The 19,117-nt window shown below is 45.8% G+C and overlaps 4 protein-coding genes across 4 annotated transcripts; 2 read left to right on the forward strand and 2 right to left on the reverse strand.

Moving 5' to 3' along the window:
• The first annotated feature begins 4,167 nt into the window (after positions 1-4,167).
• Positions 4,168-10,051, forward strand: LOC131284426 (axin). The gene is made up of 9 exons (XM_058313284.1): positions 4,168-4,342; positions 4,743-5,670; positions 6,971-7,099; positions 7,383-7,494; positions 7,615-7,749; positions 7,841-8,066; positions 8,153-8,474; positions 8,563-8,841; positions 8,933-10,051. The coding sequence occupies exons 1-9, from the start codon at positions 4,243-4,245 to the stop codon at positions 9,057-9,059; spliced, it is 2,358 nt and encodes a 785-aa protein (XP_058169267.1). The 5' UTR covers positions 4,168-4,242; the 3' UTR covers positions 9,060-10,051.
• Positions 10,052-13,188: 3,137 nt separating this feature from the next.
• LOC131286153 (large ribosomal subunit protein eL32) lies at positions 13,189-13,876 on the forward strand. The gene is made up of 2 exons (XM_058315044.1): positions 13,189-13,313; positions 13,400-13,876. Exons 1-2 carry the CDS (start codon positions 13,191-13,193, stop codon positions 13,709-13,711), a joined length of 435 nt encoding a protein of 144 aa, XP_058171027.1. The 5' UTR covers positions 13,189-13,190; the 3' UTR covers positions 13,712-13,876.
• A 119-nt stretch (positions 13,877-13,995) lies between these two features.
• LOC131287670 (DNA-directed RNA polymerase II subunit RPB7) lies at positions 13,996-14,815 on the reverse strand. The gene is made up of 3 exons (XM_058316741.1): positions 14,711-14,815; positions 14,182-14,640; positions 13,996-14,107 (listed from the first exon to the last, which is right to left on the reverse strand). Exons 1-3 carry the CDS (start codon positions 14,720-14,722, stop codon positions 14,057-14,059), a joined length of 522 nt encoding a protein of 173 aa, XP_058172724.1. The 5' UTR covers positions 14,723-14,815; the 3' UTR covers positions 13,996-14,056.
• A 1,346-nt stretch (positions 14,816-16,161) lies between these two features.
• LOC131288539 (small G protein signaling modulator 3 homolog) lies at positions 16,162-18,723 on the reverse strand. The gene is made up of 2 exons (XM_058317679.1): positions 18,647-18,723; positions 16,162-18,580 (listed from the first exon to the last, which is right to left on the reverse strand). Exons 1-2 carry the CDS (start codon positions 18,701-18,703, stop codon positions 16,223-16,225), a joined length of 2,415 nt encoding a protein of 804 aa, XP_058173662.1. The 5' UTR covers positions 18,704-18,723; the 3' UTR covers positions 16,162-16,222.
• Positions 18,724-19,117: the final 394 nt, after the last annotated feature.

Consider the following 19,117-nt stretch of genomic DNA (forward strand, 5'->3'; position numbering starts at 1 on the left):
TTCTGCCGTTTCCATTCCATTTTTCCTCGGGCTAACGGTGAATTATGCTTCTCCCGATGCGGCCGGGCTTTTCCCTTTTCATAAAAATTATGATTCCATCCCCTGGCGCTGCTTGTTCGATTCCATCGATGGTTTTACACTACTGTTCTGTTGGATATTTCTAACCCTCTTCGGTAGCGTTTTGCCATCCGTGGACGGAGATTGAACGTCCTGCTGCATGTTGGAGAGAAGGAAAGAGCCAAAGGGTGTCGAACCAACATTAAACGGGGATAGACTAGAGTATGCTAGTTTTGTGTACATCAGTCTCCGTCGGTGCAACAAGCCGAGCAAATACGTAGTTGGAAAAAAATTTCTTATTATGTTTGAAATCCTCCGCTTATTGAAAATCGGAAACCGCAGCCTTTTCTTGCGCGCACAAAGTCTACATCCCGTGTTTTCATTCGTTATATTTTTATCCGAGATTGATGCCTCGGGGAATTGGTGTGCCCGGCAAGAGATTGCGCACTACGAAAATGATTTCCCAATGACGCCTGCCCCCGACGTCAGTAGCAGCGACTTCTTCCGACAGGAAATATAATCCTTCATCGGACGAGGATTTTGCGTACCCGAGAATAGGAAAAGGGGAAACATTTTGCTCTGGTTTACAAAATTTCATTCTTTCCAGCGCGCTGCTTTCGCCGGTGGTGTATTTCCCGGACTTGGGATTCAATGTTGCCTAGCAGCAGAAGGTGGCCCTTTTCGGTTCTGGCGGCGAGAACGAGGGCTGCTTAATTTGGCCGGTGGCTAATTGCGCACGCACCGATTTTCACCCGTCCGCTCCGGGTGCTCCAGCTGGGAAGTAAATTAAAGTCAACTAAATTATCATTCGATCCTGCAGGCGTCAGCGGGCCCGTTTGCCTCCGGGCAAGTAACCCACTCGGCGGAACGCGTTCGCGGTGATTTCTGATCCTTGTGCGCCGTGCGTCACACCCGCAGAATTTTGCCACGAGATACAAATGCCACACTCGATTTTAATGTGTGTCTTTCGGTGTCGTTTAAGATCCTCACAGGCCCGATGGTCTGGCCTGGTGATAGGTAATTTCGAACTCGAGCACTCGTTGAAAATTCTTTTACGCTTTGCCGCCAACAAGTGTTTTTAAGGTTTCTTATACTGTGCTCTGAAAAGATACCTATGGTTTGGATCATAAAGTGGATGACCATCGTCTCATCTCGGTATCCGGTTTGCCGAAGGCGGCTGGACCTTGTTCGATCGGTTCCAGACGCGAAGCCGTCGGTACTGAGCAAGGATTTAATGGCTTCCTGGTGTATCTCTCTCTGCGTGACGGCGAAAAGGAAGAACAAGAAAAAAGGGAAGCACCGGGACTTGGACGAACGAAATGTTGAAATCCTGAACGAGACGGCGGGGACATTTTAATAATCCTGCAGTCGTAAAAATGGCCGCTCGTCTTTGCTCGAATCAATATATTTTTCTTTTCGCCGCTATCCTACCTCTCGCTTTATGCTTTCAAAGGAACTAGTTAGCGAATTATTTTTTTGCACACACGATTTTATGTCCCGTCGTCGTTTCCTTGTAGAACAGCGTCAAAAGTCGGGTTGTTGAGGCAAGTTTTCTGTGAAGGTGGTAAATTTTTATTGTACTTCATTGGAAGCGTCCTACAGATTATCCTCATTATGATCAAAGGTTGGGTTTAATTTACAAACAAATTCTCCGAAGTTTCCAGCCACAACTGTGCATATATCCTTGAAACTGTTTTTTTTGCAAACCTACTGGAAAGTTCGGAAGCTGTTATACTATCCTATCTACCAGGGGTCGTCAAAATCTGGCCTGTAAGAAAATTTGAGTGCTACGTACGAAGATCCTATCTCATTTCTTATCGGATTTCTTTTTTTCTAAAAAAAATTTTTCTTCACAAAGATTTTCTGCATAATGGCACATTGATTAATTTTCCAAATTTATTAGATTATTTCGTCCGTATCCCTGATCGTTTAGCATTTAAGGCTGCCGCTCTTATAATATCTTCATCGTGCTTAATAATCCTATTTGAGATTTAGTCTTAGTCTTAGTCAAGCAAGGGGATTTTGATTATAGATTTGTTTTAATATTTCGACAGCTGTTAAAAATTGTTTGCTAAGCTATCGTGCCTCACCACAAAAAAAAGATGCAAAAAACCAATTTATAATGTTATGAAGAGAAAAAAATTATTTTAACATTTAAAAGATCTATTCTTTTTAAACTGAGGAGCATTTGTACCTTCGACAAGTTATACTATAGAGCCCTCTGACATAAAACCATTGATCAGGATGTAATTGCATTGCACTAATTTTACCATTTCAATTAAATGGCATACTGTAATGGAATCATCTTCGTTCCGTTCTTTCCGACGAGGGGTCCCTTATGCAACTGGTCGAACACAATCGTTCCGCCATGATAATTATTCAAAAATCAACTCCCACCGGTAATGGCTGTCGCCGGCGGCGTCCCTGCTCCCGGTGCATTGTTCGTTCGCATTTGTTTTGTTCCCTCCCGTTGAGGGAAGAAAAAATGTCATTCACATGTAAGGACACTTCAAGACCATCGAGTGGCGGCCCGCGTCCTTGATCCGCCATCATGGCATGCGGCACCGGTCTACGGTAGATTGGCAAAGGCAGCCATTTTAAGTGCCCGTCCTGTGCCACCGCTGATTCGTCCTGCCGAACGGACCAATTGGGCGTCCTGCTTGCGTAAAGATTGCACTGGGGTTGCGAAGGGGAAAGCGGAAGCTTTCTGCCCGAAATCTCGCATAAAAGATCGAAGGGTCGTGCAGCCGCCTTGTGTGTGGCCTTGGGAGAACCTAGCCCTAGCCCTTTCCACTTACGCTAAGCGTAAGCTGTGTTTGCATTGCTTTTTTAATCCGTCCATCGTGTGTCTAAAGTTTTTCCTCCATTTAATGCTGCCGATCACCCTAGGTTGTGTTGTTTTGCTCCTCAGCGGGAGGGTTATGCACATGGCAGTATTCAATTCCCGTTTTTTGCCTTTCCAATTGAAGTTAGAATTTAATTTCTGCCCGCCTGCCGTCTGGTTATTGATTGCTGTAAGAAGCACTGAGCCTTCACTTAACCAATGATGGAAATCCTTGTATAATGCTGTCATGGTGGTTTATTTCTCATTTCTAATGAGTTTAAAAAATGCGTACCTTGTGTAATTATCTAAGATTTTAGCACATATTTTTTTCCATTTCATCAGCTGGCGAACGTATCTTCATCCAGTTTGATAAATTATTTGCTCCTTATGATGAAACCACCCCTACGCCAGGCAACAGCGTTCCCTGTATTTCTTCATTACAATTAAAACCTATCCTCGTTTCCAAAGGACATGCATGCAGTGTGTGTGTGTAGCTCTCGAAAACGGCCAAACACCGAATACACAGCCATAGTACGTTCCCTTTACCTCTGCAAGAACAAGATACCTTGAACGCCGGGAAGAACGTTCAGTGAAGCGTGCAATATTTCGGAGTTTCCGTGGAGCGAAAAATGATGATTGACGTTTTAATAGGATTTCAGCTGCGCGCACAGCAAAAGCACCGTGGCCTTTTTGGTCACGACATACAAGCACGGCCAACGATGTGTTCTGCTGCAGGATATGCGAGATTTCAATTCCAGTATCAGCGGTACAATAACGTACCTTATTCGACTATTCATCAAGGGGATTCTATAGCAATGCGAAATTAGCCATATGCGGGTTTTTTGTAGGTAAATGTTTCTTTATATGTGAATGCTTTTTGAAAATTATTAAAAATATGATAATTATGGTTTCGCTGTTGGAAAAAGGTACGCAGGGATCACGCGAACCTACATCTGTAAACTGATATAAGAATAATTAACTACCGAATGTGTATGGCTCTACTGAAAATAAGTGATTAATTTGTAATTGTTTCTCGTTTCTATTTTTCTAGACATTATGCCCTACACTGATATAACTCTGGTTGTATGACGAAATTCGCCAACGAAGAGAAAACCACCAGGACGACGGACTGCCTTGAGAGGAAGGACTGAAACGAATTAAAACAAACCGACCCCAGTTGATCGTAATTTTAACGTCTAACGTAAGCTGAGTGTGTTCGAAGGGAAAATATCACGAGCCAAACGTCGGTGTGAAAAACTAAATCGAACCACGGAGAAACCAGAGGTCTGCTTCGGCTGAGGAATAAAGCAGGAACGACGAGGAAAAATTCCGCCGGTCCGCCCACCGAGGAGGATTATCCGATGAATCAGCAGTATTCCCTTCAGAAGCTTGATGACTTTACCTGCAGTGGGCCCAGACCACCCGTCCCCGGAGAGGAAACCCGTCGGAAGGTAAGCACCCGTAACCAAGGACAATATTTGTCTTTTCCGAATCTCGGCTGCGTTTAAGACCGCTGGAGGATAATCTGTAGCGGAGTAGCTAAAGCGGTCCACTTTTCTTGGGCGGTGGCGACAAATGTTTTCAATGAAAAGGTCCCCGACTGGCAGGTCCCATAAGCTCTGGGGTAAGACAAAAGACGAAATCAATAGAGATCTCACATGACTTTTAAACTTACCGCCAGCGTTGAAAGGACGGATTTGATTTCGTAACTCTGGGCAGGTCAAGCATGATGATTTTTTTAAAGGAAAGGCAATCGTGCCATTTGTAATGATTATGTACTTGGGATGAAAAATTGTGTGTCCTTTTCTCAGGAGTAAAACGATGATTGACCACCTACTTTGTCACTTGCAGATGACGGAAGTATCGCACTCGGATCGGAACAAAGATGGATCGCCACCATCGTACGTTCGGTGGGCCCAGAAGCTCGGGAACCTACTGGAGGATGGCGACGGCGCGGAGCTGTTCAAGCGGTACGTGGAGCTCGAGGGTGAGGAGCCCTCGAATCGGCTCAAGTTCTACTTTGCCTGCGAGGGCCTCAAGCAGCAAACGGACCCGGAGAAGATCACCCAGCTGATCGGCGCCATCTACCGCCGGTTCCTGAAGAAGGCCCAGCCTGGCTCGGAGTTGTACGTGAACGAGGCGCTGCGCAACTTCATCAAGTCGGGTCTCAAGAACGAGCTTATCCTTACGTCCGATATCTTCGACCAAATGCAGTCCGATGTGGCGAACATTATCGGCGAGACCACATATCCACATTTCCTGCAGTCGGACCTCTACCTGCAGTACGTGCAGAACATACAGAGCTCAAGCAGTAGCAGCAGCGTCATCGGAAGCGGAAGCAATTCTAACCTTGGCGCACCGACGGCTTCGACTAGCGGTGCTGGCGGAACGACAAGTGCTGCTGGAACTGGAGGCGGTAGTAATAGTAACACCAGTGGGGGTAGTAGCAGCAGCGTCGGCATGATGGGATACGGTATGTCCTGCTCGCTGACCAATAGCAGCTCCACATCGGACCTCTTCACGCTCAGCTCGTCCGCCCTTCCGACGCTGCACGAAGATGCAGAGCTAGTTAATGCCGACTCGATTGAGCAGCTGTACGGTGCTACAGGGCCCGGTGTGGACAGTCTGATGGCACTGTCGGGGTCCTCAAGTAACCCCTTACTACCACCTCCACCCGCTCCGCCCGGCGCAATGCCACCTCCATCCACGTCTTCCTCCAAGGTGCCCATGACGCTTACGAAGAATGCACTGATAGCCACGCAGAAACGACGCCTTGAAAGGCCCCCCGGGTAAGAGTTTATGCATTGTGTTTTGAAGCGATTTTTATTATTGCGTTTTTATACCCGCGACTAGATCCATTGGCCAGTCGCATCAATTTCATTTTGCGTAAGTTCTTTTTGGAACTTACAGATTTATCGAGCGCTTTCATGTGAGGTTCTATGATTTACTTTGGCTTAGGCGCGTTAAGTCACCATTGAACGCGTCACAGCCTACATCTGACGTGCACGTACAGCTTTGCAGCAAAGCTCAATTTCCTACTTTCATCTTTGCCTTATGCTTCTGACAAGTTATGTAAATCTTTGCTTTAAATTACGAATATTATATTTTTGCACACTTTACACCGCCCTCAGTACTAAATTAATGAACCATTGCGCGCTTACGATGGCCTTTTTCACTACTTCAGAGCTGCTGTTAACGAATGCCCATAAGAAAGACGTCAATTAATTAAACCCTTCTATTGTTAATAATTTTATTATGTTGTTTTCATTTAACCTTTATTTACTTATGTTTTTCTCTTTCTTTTTTTCCTCTCTTCTCTTTCCATCGCTTTCCGTTTGCCTCCCATGCCTCCCCCATTATCCACGAACGATTTGCGGATGCACATTTCGGCCACTTTAAATCCATGCAAAACGCTCTCGACTTCCGACGTTCCCTTTCCGTCCCCGGCGTTCGTCCTGTGCAATTCTTCGTTATGTGTGTATGTGTGTATTTTTGTATTGTATGTATGTGTGCGCATGCGCCTGGTCCATTTGACCAAAACATTCGCATTTGCCAATCATCAACCAACCAACCATCACCTGCTCATCATACTTCCCAAATGCCCAACGACTCTCCATCCTCGCGTACATCATCATCCTGTTGCTCACGGCGTATCCTTTCGATCCAACATGAAACACCAACACAACCGAAATGGCGTACCCTTCCACGGTGGAAACACCACGACAACTTCTGTGCGCATTTGCACACACATACTTTATCCATCTCTCTCTGTCTCGCACTTGTCGTCGACGGTCCTCCCATTTTTTAATGCCTGTTTCCCTTTTTTTAAATGTCCTGATATGTTCGCTGCCGTGTCCTTTTTATGCGCAATGGCGCTTAATTATACGCTTTTTCTTCATTGTTGACGATACCGTCGGGATGAACTTGATCTTTTTGTATGTCCAAATCCCGTCACCCATGTTATCATTACCTCTTTCTTCCAATCGATCAATTCATAATCTCGATTGATTAATTAAAAACCCCGACTCTCGGACCTTCCCATTCTCCTTTCCCTTCTCCTTCCGCTGACACGCGACTTCACGCATGCAGAACACGCGGATATTCCGTTTACACCGCCTATGCACCCTATAATCCGGTATCGCGGCGCGACTCAGAGCTGGCCAGTCTGAGCTCCGGCCGTACCGATTCCGATACGATGTCCCTTTCGAGTATATCCACGTAAGTTTTTGTTTTATCTCCTCATTTCGTTTATAAGTAATTTCATTTATGATGATTTATCCTTCAACGGCTGGATTTGTCCTTTGCGCCTCGCAAAACCAATCGTAGCAAGCTTCCGGCTTCCTACGATTTAGTTATTAACATTGTTTTGTTCCTATATGTTTTCGTATCTCAATTTTGGTTGTCGCTAACCTTGTGAAAAATGGGGGAAAATATGAATAAACAACATACGTTTACAATTGCCATTGTGTTGACCGATGTGTGACATTAAAACATTCCACAGCGATGGCCGACCACATTCGCAGCGAAAACATCACCACCATCACCATTCGTCCATGGAGAAGAGAATTATGCGTGAAAATGCGCTCACCAACGAGGAAGTCGATACATTTTCGGTTAGTAATCGAAGTAAACCATTGACCAATGGTCTTGGTCTGATTGGGCCTGATTCTGGAGCTGATGTTTTTTTTTTTCTACCGTGGGAATGTGGGTTTTAATTTTTCCTCCTATTGTAGATTATCCCTCGGACACACCGAAATACACAGAAACAGCCACCACCGATGGAGTTCGCGAAAATACTGATAAACAAGCTGGAATGCGTTGCCAGGGAGCAAGAGAAAGATGAGCTGCTCTGTAAAAAGTTACAGGAGGTAGTTTGCACATTCAACTTTAATTGCTCTTTGTGATCGTGAATTTACTGATGTGTCATTTTGTGTTTCGTCGCTGTTATTTGTATAATAGGCGGAATTGTCCGATCGCTCACAGAATAAGGTACTGGCCGATGCAATTCGTCAAAAGCTACAGGTGGATGACGACAACGATCAGGACATTCTCGATCAGCACGTGTCCCGCGTTTGGTCAGACCTAACGCCAAGTCGTTCGCCCGGCACTATGTCACCGTGTCCACCGAACGCGGTCGGTTCTCGCTCTCGGCGTCACGAGCTTGCCGGCTTTGTACCAGTTGGAGGTAAGTTCGTAATCTCGCAAATCGCATCCAATATGGTGCCCATATCGAAAGGATACAAATGTTTGCTGCTTGCCTCATTCCGACAGCGCCAACATCGATGCGACATTCGAAGTCGATGCCCGAGGGTCATCCGCTGATGGGTCAATCGATGCAGCCGATGGCCGCCCCTATGTCTTCCGGTTCGCGCAAGCTCAACCACAAATGGCCCTCCGTCAACACGGATAGTGGCATCAGCCTGTTTTCCACCGACACGCTCACGAAGCACAGCAGTAGCGGCGGTAGCAGTGGCAGCCGGGGTGAACTCAGTCTCGGTGGCAGCTCGCGACCACTGTCACGCAACATGCATGACATGCATACGGCCACGTTGCTCCAGGAATCCAGCCGCCGGCTGGAGGACGAAACGCGAAGGTATGCATCAGGCAGGGATCGATGGATCGGTTTCATAGAAAAGTTTACTCCATTTATCGACTCTATAATATTTCCTCAATCAATACAGATCGAAACGGTACCAATATCCACTGCCAACGAGTGCAATACAGAGCATGCCATTGCCACCCGTACCAATGTCGCTGTCTTCGGCTGGTTTTGGATCCCTTCCGCCTTCTATGCCCCCTCCACCGATTCCGGCGAAACCGCAGCAGGCCCCGAACGAGTTCACCATCGTCGTGTACTCGTTCTGCGACGAGGAAGTCCCGTACCGGATAAAGATCCCCGGTACCCAACCGCCAACCTTGCGCCAGTTCAAGGATTACCTGCCCAAAAAAGGAAACTACCGGTAAGATGTCGTCTAATAGCAGTCTATTCTCTAGGTTTTTTTTTGTGAATCGATCGTTAACGATTCTGTTTGCCGTCGCATTTCCCAATAGGTTTTTCTTCAAAACGCGCTGCGAGGATCTGGACAATCCAGTTATACAGGAGGAGGTGAGCAGCGACAACGAACCGTTGCCCCTGTTCGAGGGTAAGGTGATGGGCACGGTGAAGCCATCGGAGTAATTTTGTGTTCAGCAATAATAGTAATAAAACCGTACAGAGAGAGTGAAGCTGCACTGTCGAAGGTATGCTTGCCCATCGTGCATTGATTAAGTGCAATGAAGAAAAGTAACAACGCATCAGGCGCCATCACCGATAGTAAGATGTATCCCTTCCTATTCTCGTTAGAATAAAAAAACCTTGGCTTCCGTTAGCATAAACCTGTAAGAACTAGATAGTAGTAGTAAAGCGGTAAAAGAATAGATTGTAAAGAAGGAAAAATAAACCAGAACAGACTTAGCCGTGCATCGATTAAAAGATCGATGAATTGAGCAATACGACAATGGGAGACTTTTGGAGGAAAAATGTTTAACGTATCGTTGCTTCCGTACTTAGAAATGGGGAGACGCATTTTACCAACAGTGCCTTTAATTATGTTAGGAGCCATTTTTGCGGCGGCTGGGATACTTTCTTATAAAGAATTGCACTAAAACATGAAAAGGAAATACAATCAATACCCCTCTTTCGGCTTCCACCATGAAAGTAAGGAAGGAAGGGAAGACAGTGGTAGTTCCCGGTTGAGTTTGGCCGGCCAATACCATCCCACTAGGCGGAGTATGCAACAGAGCAGCAATAGGATAGATTTGTAGGAGCAAAAGAAATCAAACCGTAAGCATCAGTATTTTGTATCCGTTATTTCTTTATGTCAGCGTGTATGTAGATGGAATTTATTTTTAACTTTATGACCTAAAAGCTAAGAACGACCTGCAACTGGGGGAGAAATCCACAGACCGGAATTGCTCTCCGTGTTTTTTTTTGTTTTTTTTCTCAAAGGACAAATTAAATCGATCAAATGTTGTCTAGCCATCCCTAGCCAAGGGATGTAATAAGAAGAAGTTTATTTGTTAACGGAATTTGTATGAAAAGTTTAAATTTATTTAATTAATTCTTCCATAAAGCAATATTCTTTTGAGTTGTGGTTGTTTGCTAAATTCAGAAGGCATTATTTGTACTGTAGGACATCCGAGGAATGACAAATGAGTAGAACATGCTCCATAATAGTCGGTCACATCCCTGACCCGCGGTTCGGCAGTAGGAAATAAAAGCCAGTAATTCTTACGGGCCGAAGATGGTCGTTACATCACAGCAAAAGAAGAAGATCTAAGGAGAAATATGTAGAACCGGCCCAAGACCACCGCCCCTTGTATCACTTTACGTAGCTTTTATGTCAAGCACATTATACGTGGCGCTTTCGCAAATGTGTATCATTGTGCAGGGAAATTTAATTTCTTTTTCATATCAATTTGTTCATACTTAAAACAAGTCAGCCGACGAGGAATGATTGTACATATTGTCGCATATTTTTTAGTTATTTTTAAATTTTTCTAGAAGACTATAAGTTCGCGTAGTAAATTACGGACCAACTCACAGGAAGGCACATAGACTAGACGTTAAGGGTATTGTTTTGGTCCCGATTAGCCTTTTCATAGTAAGATTCCAGATGGTAGGAGTACCTCCCGTTATCGGCCGGATCGGCATCAAACAGGCAGATGAAGGTGCTACAATACAGCGAGCAAGCGAAGTTCGAACGAAAATATAGAGAACTATATACACACATGTATATTTATAAGCTATACACTTAAAAGAACAGGAAAATCAAAGCTTGATAAAACTGAAATAAATTTGCTTATATAAAATGATAAACTTGCAAACTTTGTTCACTGGTTGTATCAGTTATTCTGCTATTTGTAATCAAAAAGGTATGGATGTTCAGTGCAGGAATGTGTTGATTTTATAAATTCATATTTCATTTGTGAATCATCATCAGCTACTTGAATTACTGAATACCGTATCCCATCTTTATCGTTTTAAATGTGAAGTGATGAGTGGAATAAAGAAAGATATATAGTTTTCACAGCATTGACTGCAACAATTCGCCCACCCGGTAACCCCTACGTTCTTCTCTTAATTAAATAAAGTTATGGTTATAAATGTTGCGAAAATAATTAAATACGTCTATCATTTTTTTTATGTTCGAGACAAGATATATCCTCCTATCTTGAAATAAGAACTAGAAGGATAGAATGGGGTAAATGTTAGTCACACCTTCACTTGAAATTGATATTTTTATATTGAAACGTATTTTTTAAACGCTATGTCGTATATCGAAAATCAATTACATTCGAAATGTTCGAAAATGTAATCAGTGTTACCAACCAAAATATGACAGATTTCGAAGATGGAATGGCGAAACGTCAAAAGTAGTGATGGGAAAACTGAATCCCTACAGGGATTCGTATCTTTCGATTCAAATCCATTCTGAGATCCGGATCTTCTAATCCGAGTCCCAATCCATCATATCATATAGGGCGTGCTCCAACCTGTTTTGAAAGGCCTGGTACCAACGTATTTGGGGGAAAGGACAGTGGTTGGGTCTGACGTGCATCGGTAGCACACTCGTAATGCCGGTTTTTTTAGAAAGAGATTAAACAAGTACGAAATCTAAGAGAGTTCAAACGCCTATGCACCGTATTCGTGCAGAGATAAACGAGGACAATTGATGGTCATGGCTGTACGAAAAGAACTAGTAGTACCTACACATCTCGCTGTAGTTGGGTCCCTTTCTGTTCTTGATAGTGGCACCACGTTATCAACCAATAGTAATTGGCGGTGGGAACTACAAACAGAGCAGAAATACCCTTTTACACTCCGGAAGGTGGTGCCTCGTTAACCTTGGGGGACTTACCTTTCGAGGTGATTGCTCGGGACCGTTGTATGCAAGGAACAAGATCAGGTCCCTTAAGTAGTACTGGTGGGTTTCACCACACTATCAACCATTGATAGCTGGCGGTGTTAACCAAAACTGTGCGAAAATACCTGCCCTACTCCGGAAAGTGGTCTCCTTTGCTAGCTATGAAATCTAAGATGTACCTCCTTGTGCAATCGAAGGCGACCGTTGTATGAATGAAGCAGAGTTGGATACGATTGTTCTGGAGAGTAATGGCCCAATGCTCCCTCTCGTTTGGTGATTTCTATTTAATATCGTAAGATACTTTCGTCCCTCTCAAACCTATGTAGGGGTAAGCGGTGGGACTTTTCAGCATCATCATCATCATCATCAGCATCATCATCATCATCATCATCATCATGTAAACAAATCAATGTCGGTCTGGAAATTGTTTATCATAATCTGAATCCCCAGAATCCGATTCAGAATTAGATAAAAATGGTCTGGTCCTGATGAAATGGGTTTGGTTGGGCAGAACAACTCGGATAATGGACATTCTACTGTATTTGTTTGTAAAAAATTGGTTCCAGGAATTTTTCTAGAGCCTAACTTGCAAATCGCGCAAAAAACTCAATACATTGAGTGATGGATCCATTGATGTCCATTGGATATTCTACCCAGCGTTCGATTTGAGTAAACTTAAATCAATTACATTGTCTATAGATCGATTAGTTATGTGACTAATTCGACTCAAATCATTGTGAGTCGATTCAAACAGTTTAGGATCAAGTCAGAATCGAATCAAATCGAGTCCCAAACCAATCAAATCTGATTCGAATCCTAATCGAATCAAATCTTTAGAATCCGTCAGATGGGATTCGAATCTTTAGAATCCGTCAAATGGGATTCGAATCTTTAGAATCCGTCTAGGGATCGAATCTTCGAATCTTCCGAGTCCCGATTCTGCCAACTCTAGTCGAAAACCTTCTTTTTTATTGTTCTGCCAACGTGAACGATCTACCGCGTGTTGTGCTCCAATAAATTGTAAGGAATTTGGTAACTTTACATTGATATTCTGCTGGTCTGCTTTCGTGTGAAATGTAGTATTTTGCGGCGCGAGTAAGATGGTGAACAGGGTTATGAATTTTATGCGATGAAATTAGGGTACGGTCGTTTCCGAAAGTGGATGTTTACTCCACACCACTCTGAATCGCCGACAGAACTGCTCCGTCTGTCCCCTTACCCGTGTAGTTTGTGGTGTTCCGGAAGTATGATGGTTCCTAGATTACCCGGCTAATATCGTTTGAAAATCTGTCCTCGAACGAAGTACGCTAGTCCAAGCGAATGCAGACCACTTGAATATCTATTCGTCAACAATAGTGCTACTGCGTTTTCAACATGATTTCTAACCTCAATGTTTCTGTTCAATGTATGAATATATCTCTCGTCCAGAAACGAAGATGGTGCGTCCAGCGTATAAACCGAAGATCGTCAAGAAGCGGACGAAGAAGTTCATCCGCCACCAGTCGGACCGTTATGACAAGCTAGCGGTAAGTAATGTTCCAGAATGGTTCGGGACCTCCGTGTCATGTATGTTTATTGAATCAATTTTTCCCTTCTTTCTCCGTCCCTTCAGCCCAACTGGCGTCGGCCGAAAGGTATTGACAACCGAGTGCGTCGTCGCTTCAAGGGTCAGTATCTGATGCCCAACATTGGTTACGGATCGAACAAGCGCACTCGTCATATGCTGCCGTCCGGATTCAAAAAATTCCTGGTACACAACGTCAGCGAGCTGGAGGTGCTGATGATGCAGAACCGTGTGTACTGCGCCGAGATCGCCCACGGTGTATCGTCGAAGAAGCGCAAGGCAATCGTCGAACGCGCGAAGCAGCTGGCCATTGCCGTCACGAACCGGAACGCCAGACTGCGCGCACAGGAGATGGAGTAAGGGACGGTACGGTTGCGCCGATGATGCTGCTGCTGTTGCTGTCTTGATACACTTTCTTTTGTCGCCCATGTTCCGTTCAAGTTGGCGGATCTTTACAAACCTTTCTTTGGAAGATTGGATCCGTTTAAGGAGTAATAATAAGAGATATTACACTTAAAAGGGTGAGGTGTGTGTTTTTATTCCTGTTGAAACCCATTGAGATGAGAAATTATTCTTTCTTGAGTCAAATTGACATCTGATTTTTGAAATTAATTCACAACTTAATGTATTTAATCTTTTCTTCACGCGGTTTCTTATAAATATAGTTTATCGATAACTTGTCAGGAACCCAATCGTCCACCGTCATTAACTACCAACAAGGCCCAAATAATCGTCCATTAACGTCCCGATGGCAAACTGAAAGAAAGAATGAAGCGATTGATATATTACTGTTTTCACATTATTTGAGAACTGGTAAATCGAATACTAACAATGCCAGTAGCGTCCACGCGTGTACCGACAATTTTCAGCCGAATCTTGTCCTCCGCCGCTATCACGCTTTCGCCGTTCTTCGCTCGATAGCAAGGTGGTGCCCCGTTCGGGCAAAACTGCATATCGGCCGGAATGGAATGGTGCGATATGAAGCACGACAGGGGTCCGATCTCGGCAAACATGCCCACCTTGTTGACCTGCTTTACCGTCGCATCCAGTACCTCCCCCTTGAACGGCCGGAATACGATCGCCTTATACTTGACCGGATACACCACAAAGCCCTGGCCCGGTTGTATCGTACCGGAACCAATGTCGTCTATTGTTGTTACCGCGATCACGAATCCATATTTGCCGGTACACGTTCCTTCAACCTCGGTGTACAGTTTCTGCTTCACCGTTTCGATTAGCTGGGGTCCAAAGTATCGCGGATGAAGCAAAATCTCGTGCTCCAAGGATATCTGCAATGTGGGGTAGAAACGGGGAATTATTTTCAAATAACAAACAACGCCCACCGGCCACCTTACGCACATGGTAGAACATTTTGCTTTGGTTGAGGCACACTGCAGACGAACGGGGAACGGTGAATATAAACAAATCTCTCCACAGATGTAATCCCAACCGAGTTAAGTTTGTTTTGCGTGCAAACCGCCTAAAATCTACGGAATAAAACGCCGCGCTTGATACAGCTGCCAGTGTTGCCAAACGATTCACATGAAAACAAACGAATTGTCAAACATTAATCTTCAAGGTGGATAAACATAGCAACGTATATCAAGGTGGATAGTTTAAATTTACAGGTCATCATTTGGTCGACGGTTAATAATTATCGAAAGGATAGCATTAATCATGTGAAGCTCCTTTTTCTAGTCGTGTAAGAAACTATATGACAACAACATTGGATATGATATAAAACCTTGTAAAAATTGAAACAATGCAGTACCGATAATTAATTTAGTTTTTTTATGAAGTCGTTGCTTCAAACATTAAGGATTACTTTATTATTTTTGCTAGTGTATAACAGCGGAGGCTTAATGTTACTCTATCTCTCTGCCTGTGTGTGTATATATATGTTTATAAGCTTTTCCTTGATAAAATTGATTGAAGGCAGGAAAGCGATCTTTTGCACTCTGAAATTTGTAGTTTTCCTTTTTGTTTAAATAATGCATTTTACACACTCATACGCATCTACCTATCTAGCTATATAGGGTAAGATTCGATTATACATTTTGATTTCGCGTTTCTGAAAAACTAAAACCAAGTCTTTGATGGACAAAAAAACTTAAACCGGGGAATGCCACATTAGTTAATATACAACATACATACACGGACAGGGACGAACAACGATTACACAAACGGGTGTACGATAGGGTCTACATTAATTAAATTGAACACAAAAGGAACAAAACACTTGCTAAAAGTGATTTAACAAAAGGAGTGTTTGATTAAAATGATCAAAATAAATTCATATAAAAACAACATAAAATGTATAACAATATCCTGTCTAGTCTTTCTTCGGTGCACGCTACCTTAAAAAGCTCAATGTAGTGAATCTCTTAGTACGCGCCACAAAGTTTTCATTCATCTCGTTCGCATATGCCTTGGGAGTGCCTTTGGGAGAACGACGGGGTTTGCACGGACGTGCGACTGGGTTGAGCTCCAAGAGCTCCACGTGTTCGTTCGATAGGTTACAATGTAATACTGTTGTGCACACGACGTTTAGTAAAGGAGCGTACGGATTGTTAACATAAATCACGAATAAACTAAATAACACTTGTTAAAAGCTCTACAATAAAACAATAAAATAAAGTAGGTTGAGGCTGCAGCACATCCGTTCGCGACAAAAGCCGTCCAACAACGTGTTACTTTAGTATCTCCTTTCCGGTAGTAAACATTAATGGTCCGTTAGATTAAAACCAAAGCAATTAAATTAAAATAATACCTCAGCTGCCACTCTCATCGGAAGAAGCATTGATTGAGGATAAAGGAACACACGACAAAAGGAAACGGGAATGAGAGAGATTACTAACACGATGGCTTCGATTAGAGGTCCCAGGAGAATAGGTGGTGCTTCACCAGCATGTCCCGCACGCCATCCTTAAGCGGTTGGCTTTGGACCGCTTCTCGCTTCGCCGGTAGCTCCCAGTTTGGGTTCAAGTTGAAGGCAAACTGCGACAGCAGGCGCAGCTCGCACTTTATCTGCACCCAACCGGGCGAGAACACGAAGCTCCACGGTTGGTACCACTTCTGCACGATCTCCGTGCAACTGCACAGGGTCTCCAGCCAGAGATGAAGCACCTGTTCGTTCAGCCCGAGACAGATGAGCGAGCGCAGCTTCACGTCCATCTGGGCGTGGGCCGCATCGTGGCTTTGGTTGACCGATTGTACGCAGCGATAGAGCAGCTCCTCGGGCGTCAGGACTTTCCCATCCTCGTCCAGGCGATAGGTTTTACACAGCACTAGCCGCGAGTAGACCGACTCAAAGTCTTTCTCTACCTCGCGCGTTGCCGCTTCCTCGATGAACAGCCACGGGTGGCACGGTCCGCCGAGGAACGACGGACGCTTCATGCCGTGCTCGAGCACCTGCTTGATCGTCGGCGCTAGCGTCCCCCGGACGAGGTCCGTGACCGTCTCCGAGATGGCGTCGTCGCCGGCGCAACTGTACTGCTTGCTGCGCTCGTCCAGCAGCTCGACAAACTTGGCCGGAAACCAGCCGCGCAGTCCGTTCAGCTCGCCCACCCAGCAGTGTTCGTCCTTCTGGCTCACGATCGTAATGATATCGTTCTTCCGGAAGCCCAGCTCGTCGTCGTCGTGCCGCTCGAAGTCGTGCAGTGCCTTAGCGCGCCGACTGCGCGTCCTCGACACGTTGATGTAGTTCTCGTGGTCCTTCGCGTGACTGTCCATGCCATAGTCGGCAATCAGTTTGATGTGGGCCGCCAGCTTCGGTTCGATCGCGAGGAAGTGTCGGGCGACTTTCAGGATGGCCTCGCGCAAATCCACCAGCAACTCGGTCGTGCGGATATTTTTGCACTTCAGCTCGTCCTCACCCTCGGCCCCACCGGCGCCCGCACCGAACAGGATCGTCTGGAGCATTGATTTGGATTTTTTCATCTGCCTTCGCGCGAGCTGCTGCTTGGGAAGGTTGGAGGTGGCCTCCGGGTTCCCAACAAGCCCGCCCTGGTCCGCCATCAGGTACGCGAGGTGCCGCCGACGGTGCGTCTCGATGACCATGGGCGACAGGGATCCGCCGACCTCGAGCGATACCGCGAACAGATGCTCCACGTCGTCAATGTCGCCCGGAAGGTCCGAGAGTGAGTTGAAGATTTGCGCCGAGTTCTCTAGGTTTTTTACCGTCGGTTCCTTTATCTTCAGCAGGCCCAGGGTCAGCTGGAACAGGACGATCGAGCCATCGTAGAAAAACCAGTCCCAGATGCGCAGCAGGATCTTCATGTGGACGACGCTGGCGAAGAGCGTCAGGAACCAGTGGAGTGTTATCAGCGACAGCTCGATGTCGTGGCTTTTGAGCGTTTCATCTACCGCCGTGAGGTAGTTGCCGATAAGCGTTTGCATGACGCGCTGGTCCGCCTGGATTCCGAGCAGCGTGGACGAGTAGTACGAGGCGGGCAGCAGATCTTCCACGATCGTGGCCATCATCCAGAACGCGTCCTCTTCTTCGAGCAGCAGTAGCAGTGAGGCCGCTATTACACCCGTACCTTGGCAGTAACCAATGTCCGGATAGAGCCAGGCAATTCCTCGCAAGATCCGTCTCAACCGTGGCACACCGGTGCCATTGAGCGAACTGAAGCAAGCATTGGTTGGCATGATCCGTAGCAGATCCTTCTCGATCTGCTTCGACGTCATGAGCTGGTCGTTCGAGGACGCTTTAACAATCTCCTGGTAGCTCGCTTCGGACTTTAGCTTCTTTTGCAAGGCCCCGGACAGTCGCATCCACATCTGGGGACGCAGTGAGTGCGGTATGCCAGCACGCACCATCGAACGGAGCTTCTCCGTGCGGGGTAGTACCACGTCGACACTTTCCCAGGTCAGCTCGGTCGCTTCCTTGTTGTGGGAGAACTCTAGGTGCGCAATCCACTGCAGACGCTGCGCCGGATCTTCGATGAACGGGATGCTAAGCAGTTTGTTCGAGCTCTGCTCGGGTCCATCCTCTTCCTCCACCCGGAACCCGAACTCGTCGAAGCGATAGTCAGGCTGGTGGTTCGGTGGCTCATCCGGATCCGGTTGGCCAAGCTTGGCCAGGATATCTTGCGGCCACATTGAAGGCGTGAGTGCGGAAAATGGACCTCCAGCTGTGGGTCGAACGCCCTCGGCGATGTGAAGACCACCGAGGGCAAGCTCGACCAGATCCCCATCATCCTCGGAGTTGGCCGATTCCAGCTTTCGCTGCAGGAAGAGGGAAGAAATTAGTGAAATTAATTGCCACAATCATAGCCTCTAACAACACCGTACCATATGCTCTTCTCTGCCCACGTAGCCTTCATGGTCGCGTGAGCCAAAAAATGACATTGTTTTTTTTACTGCGGCCCTTGTGTTGCTGGCGTTTTTCCGAGCTTCCTCTAGTGTTGCGTAGAAATGGTGCAACTGAATTCTACAACAATCTACGAGCGACCACCGTGTGTAGGTCAGAGAAAGGGACGCCTCGCGAACAAAACTGGCACACTGCACTATTTTCCCACCACCTCTCTCCGACTACGACGGCGACGAAACCACAGATGACGACGAATCAAAACAAAATTATTTTTTAATCTATCTTTCACTTGCGTTCGACGAACGTTTGTTCTAGTGGTGGGCACTCCGGAGCGCACTAACGGCTCCGGTGCCGGCTCCGAAGTAACGGCTCCGAACTCCGAACTAACGGCTCCAAAGCCGACTCCGCAAAGACGGTTCCAAGCTTACGGGACCCCCTGTTTTTGGTCGCAT

This window comes from Anopheles ziemanni, chromosome 3 (genome assembly GCF_943734765.1).
Source record: "Anopheles ziemanni chromosome 3, idAnoZiCoDA_A2_x.2, whole genome shotgun sequence".
Lineage (NCBI taxonomy): Eukaryota > Metazoa > Arthropoda > Insecta > Diptera > Culicidae > Anopheles > Anopheles ziemanni.